The 3,810-nt window shown below is 58.3% G+C and overlaps 1 protein-coding gene across 1 annotated transcript; it reads left to right on the plus strand.

Moving 5' to 3' along the window:
- Positions 1–480: 480 nt before the first annotated feature.
- Positions 481–3,027, plus strand: PV07_07697 (uncharacterized protein; the record flags this gene model as incomplete). The annotated part of the gene is made up of 1 exon (XM_016394802.1): positions 481–3,027. One exon carries the CDS (start codon positions 481–483, stop codon positions 3,025–3,027), a length of 2,547 nt encoding a protein of 848 aa, XP_016248221.1.
- Positions 3,028–3,810: the final 783 nt, after the last annotated feature.

Raw genomic sequence — 3,810 nt, forward strand, 5'->3', positions numbered from 1 at the left:
CAACGAACGACGGAAATAGGAATAGGTAATGGACATTGGAGGACGGTGATTTTGGGGTGTGACGCGGGCCTGCGCAGGGCTGCTAGTGATATTATATACCTCGAACTGTGTTTTATCCCCGACTATTTTCGATCAGGAAAGGGAGTGAGGCCGCGTTGAAGGGGCTGCCGGGGTTTGTGGCTGATGGGCGGCCGGAGCAGCAAGTGTGATATATCGTAATCACGTTGGTGGAGAGGCGGCGCGAGGCGGCTAGCCGGTCGAAGAAATTACTGTTGACTGGGGGAGTGTCTCACCTAGTTCACGACGCTGTGTATTGCCCCTTTGGGGCGTCTCAACGTGTACCTGAAACACCGACCCCCGGGACTTGATGGCACTGTTTGGGGGCCGGACGAGGGATTATATCAAGGGGCAGGATCGAAGAATCGGCTCCGGAGAGAGTCAAAATCAATACTCGGTACACAGAGAGGGTCGAGGCTGTTGATGGGACTGAGAAGCCTCGTCGTCGTTCCCCGCGGCTGGAAAGCTAGCGCCAGCCTGTTCACCTGCCTCTGCTTCACTGTCCTGGCTGTCAACTTCAGCGCCCTCATCTGGGCGGTGACGACGACGACGACAACGACTGATGGCGGCCTCATCCTCCGCAAGGGCGCCAACGCTCAGCAATGCGCCGCCATCCAAGACCTCGACACCTGGGGCCACCTGGTCATCAACATGCTCAGCACCCTCCTCCTGAGCGGCAGCAACTTCTGCATGCAATGCCTCTCGGCACCCACGCGCGCCGACATCAACGCCGCCCACCTGGCCGGCCGATGGCTCGACGTGGGCGTCCCCAGCCTGCACAACCTGCGCTCCATCCCGGGGAAGCGGCTGGTCCTGTGGCTCGCCCTGGGCGTGTCTTCGCTGCCCCTGCACCTGTTCTTCAACTCGGCCATCTTCACCGCGACCACTGCCAACAACTATGCCGTCTTCTCCGTCGACGAGGCTTTCCTCCAGTCGACCACGGCCACGGCCAGCCTCGACGGCTTCAACTACGCCGACGCGGGATTCATGCTTCGCAGCGGGTTTGACGCCTCCCGCCTGTCCATCCCCATCACCACCTTCGCCAACCTGTCCATCCAGCTGCGTGACGCGGCCCGTCGCGGCGACCTCGACAACCTGACGGCCACGGACTGCATCAGGGCCTACACCAAGGGCTTCCAATCGCTCTACCGCAACGTGCTCCTCGTGTCCGACCCCGTCTCGGGCTTCGACTACGAGGCCCGAGACGGCCTCTTCTGGACGGACAATGTCAACTACCTCAACTACGACAACGCCACCGACGTCGTCCCCTTTGTCTACGCCCGCTTCTACTCCGACTTCACCTGCGGCGGCTCTCAGCCCTTTGACTGGGTCTGTTCCGACAACGGCACGGCCACGGGAGTCTGCGACCGCGTGTGCGACGACCCGGCCGTTTTGAGCCAGGCCTTGTCCAACAAGACCTGGACGCCCTTTGGAGCCGATGTGTCGTATTGTCTGGCCGAGCCCTCGGAAGAGCAATGCAGCCTGCAATTCAGCGTGAGCATTGCCATTCTCGTGATTGTTCTCAACCTGGTCAAATTGACCGTCATGGCTCTGACCGTCGTCTTCGCCTTCGACAAGGACGACCCTCCCTTGCTGACCATGGGCGACGCCGTGGCTTCCTTCCTGGACAAGCCTGACGACACGTCTCAGGCCATGTGCCTGGTTCCCGCGTCGCGGGTCAAGAAACTCGGCACCCGCCTCTGGCACCGCGACTCGGCCAAACGGATCGTCGAATACCCAGGCAACCTCTACCCCAGCTGGTCCCGCGCCGTCAGCCCACGGCGTTGGGTGGTTTGCCTGCTTCTGTACATAGCCGCTCTAGCCACTGCTACCGGCTACCTCTCCACGGGCCTCCGAGCTATGGTCGGTTCCAAAACCCTCTCGTCGCTGTGGTCGATCGGGTTTGGTAGCCCCTCGGGCCGCACATTGATCACCAGCTCGGCCTCCGAGTCCGGCACCTCGTCGCTGATTGCCAACGTCGTGCTGGCCAACACTCCCCAGCTGATCCTCTCGTTGCTCTACTTCACCTACAACGGTCTGTTTACGTGTATGCTCCTCGCGCACGAATGGACAAGCTACTCCCTCAGCCGCAAATCGCTACGCGTGTCCTCGTCCCGCCCCCAGGGCACCCAACGCTCGGGCTACTTCCTCCAACTGCCCTTCCGCTTCGGCCTTCCCTTGGTCCTGTTCAGCCTCATGCTGCACTGGCTTGTCTCGCAAAGTCTCTTTGTCGTCAATGTCACCATGACCGACTATACCGGTGCCGAAGTGACCCAAGCCCCTAATTACATTCGACACCTCGTGACGTGTGGATACTCGCCCATAGCCATTCTTTTCGCCATTGTCCTGGGCAGCCTGCTGGTCCTGGCGCTCTTGACCTTTGGGCTGGGCATGAAGCTCAAGACGGGCATGCCTATTGCCGGGAGTTGCAGTCTGGCCATCGCGGCGGCGTGTCATCCTCACAACAATACCAGCGCTTCCCCCCCTGCCGATTCTTCCACCTCTGAAGCCGAGAAGATCCCCGTAAAAATCACGTCTCATGAGCCCCTCATGTGGGGAGAAGTCGAATCATTCTGGGATAATCGACTCCCTCCAACCACCGCCACCACCACCACACCCAGGCTGTCGAAACGGCCTATCCACAAACCCGCCGTGTCAAAGGCCACTCACCTCGAAGACGACGATTTCTCCGACAACAGTACCATTCTCCATGGCCAAGGCAAACGCCAGCATGCGCACCAGCACCAGCACGGCGTAGATGCTTCTGAGGAAAACTACATATATGGTCCAATTTCGACCAAGCGGAGCAAACATACTGCCACCAACAACAACGGCAGCAGCAGCAGCAGCAGCGACAACTCGTCTTCATCGACCCTCCTACTCTCCAGCACCGACCAAGACAGTCTCGGACACTGTGCCTTTTCTGCAGGCCCGGTGACGATGCCGATCAAGGGGCGTCTGTATGCATAAGCCAAGGGTTTGCTGTCACAAAGTTCTTGTCGCCGTCGAGAGCCTGAAACCGCTTCAACATTTTCAGGCGTTCCTCCTCCTCCATCTGCTCGATACCCGTCAAGTAGAATATACAAAACGCGGGAATGCTCCGACGTCTTCTCGAACTTCTTCACCATCAGTTTTTCCCCAGAGACACTGCAGCCTCTTCTCTTCGTTGTCGTTGGGAAGCTTTTCCAATTCCTTACTGATCGCGTCATAGAGCTTGGGGTGTCCTGCTCGGCGATTTGCAAGATCAGCGCCGCGAGGACGCTTTGGAGTGGCTGGGCGTCGTCTTTGACCGGTTCGAACAGAAAACACGCAATCGAGATACTTTGTCGTGCTCGCTCTGACTGGCCGGCCGCTGGGCGAGACTTTGACATTGTCTTGGATGAGATGATCGCACTTGTACGTCAGGTATGTCCTTCCTGCTCCCGAGGAACCTGAAATGTAAATGAAGAGCGAGATCTGGCCCTTGACCCACGATTTATAGACGCTTCGTCGGCCAACCACGAAAATGTCCGGGGCGCAATGTGGCTCTCGATAAGTTCCATTTGCTTCTCTATAGCGTGCTTGGCATCGACGTTGATGTTTTGTTTCTTAAAGTTCTCGGCTATCTTGTCGATCGAGAAGGGTCTCTTCGGCCCCAGCATCTGTTGAAGGTCGGAGGCCTTGAGTTTCATACTCTGGAGCGCATATATCAAGCTGCTTGGCAGTTTGTCGATTTTCTTGTCCATGCCGACCGTGACCTCGAGGATTTTGACA

The sequence above is a fragment of the Cladophialophora immunda genome (assembly GCF_000835495.1).
Source record: "Cladophialophora immunda strain CBS 83496 unplaced genomic scaffold supercont1.4, whole genome shotgun sequence".
Classification (NCBI taxonomy): domain Eukaryota; kingdom Fungi; phylum Ascomycota; class Eurotiomycetes; order Chaetothyriales; family Herpotrichiellaceae; genus Cladophialophora; species Cladophialophora immunda.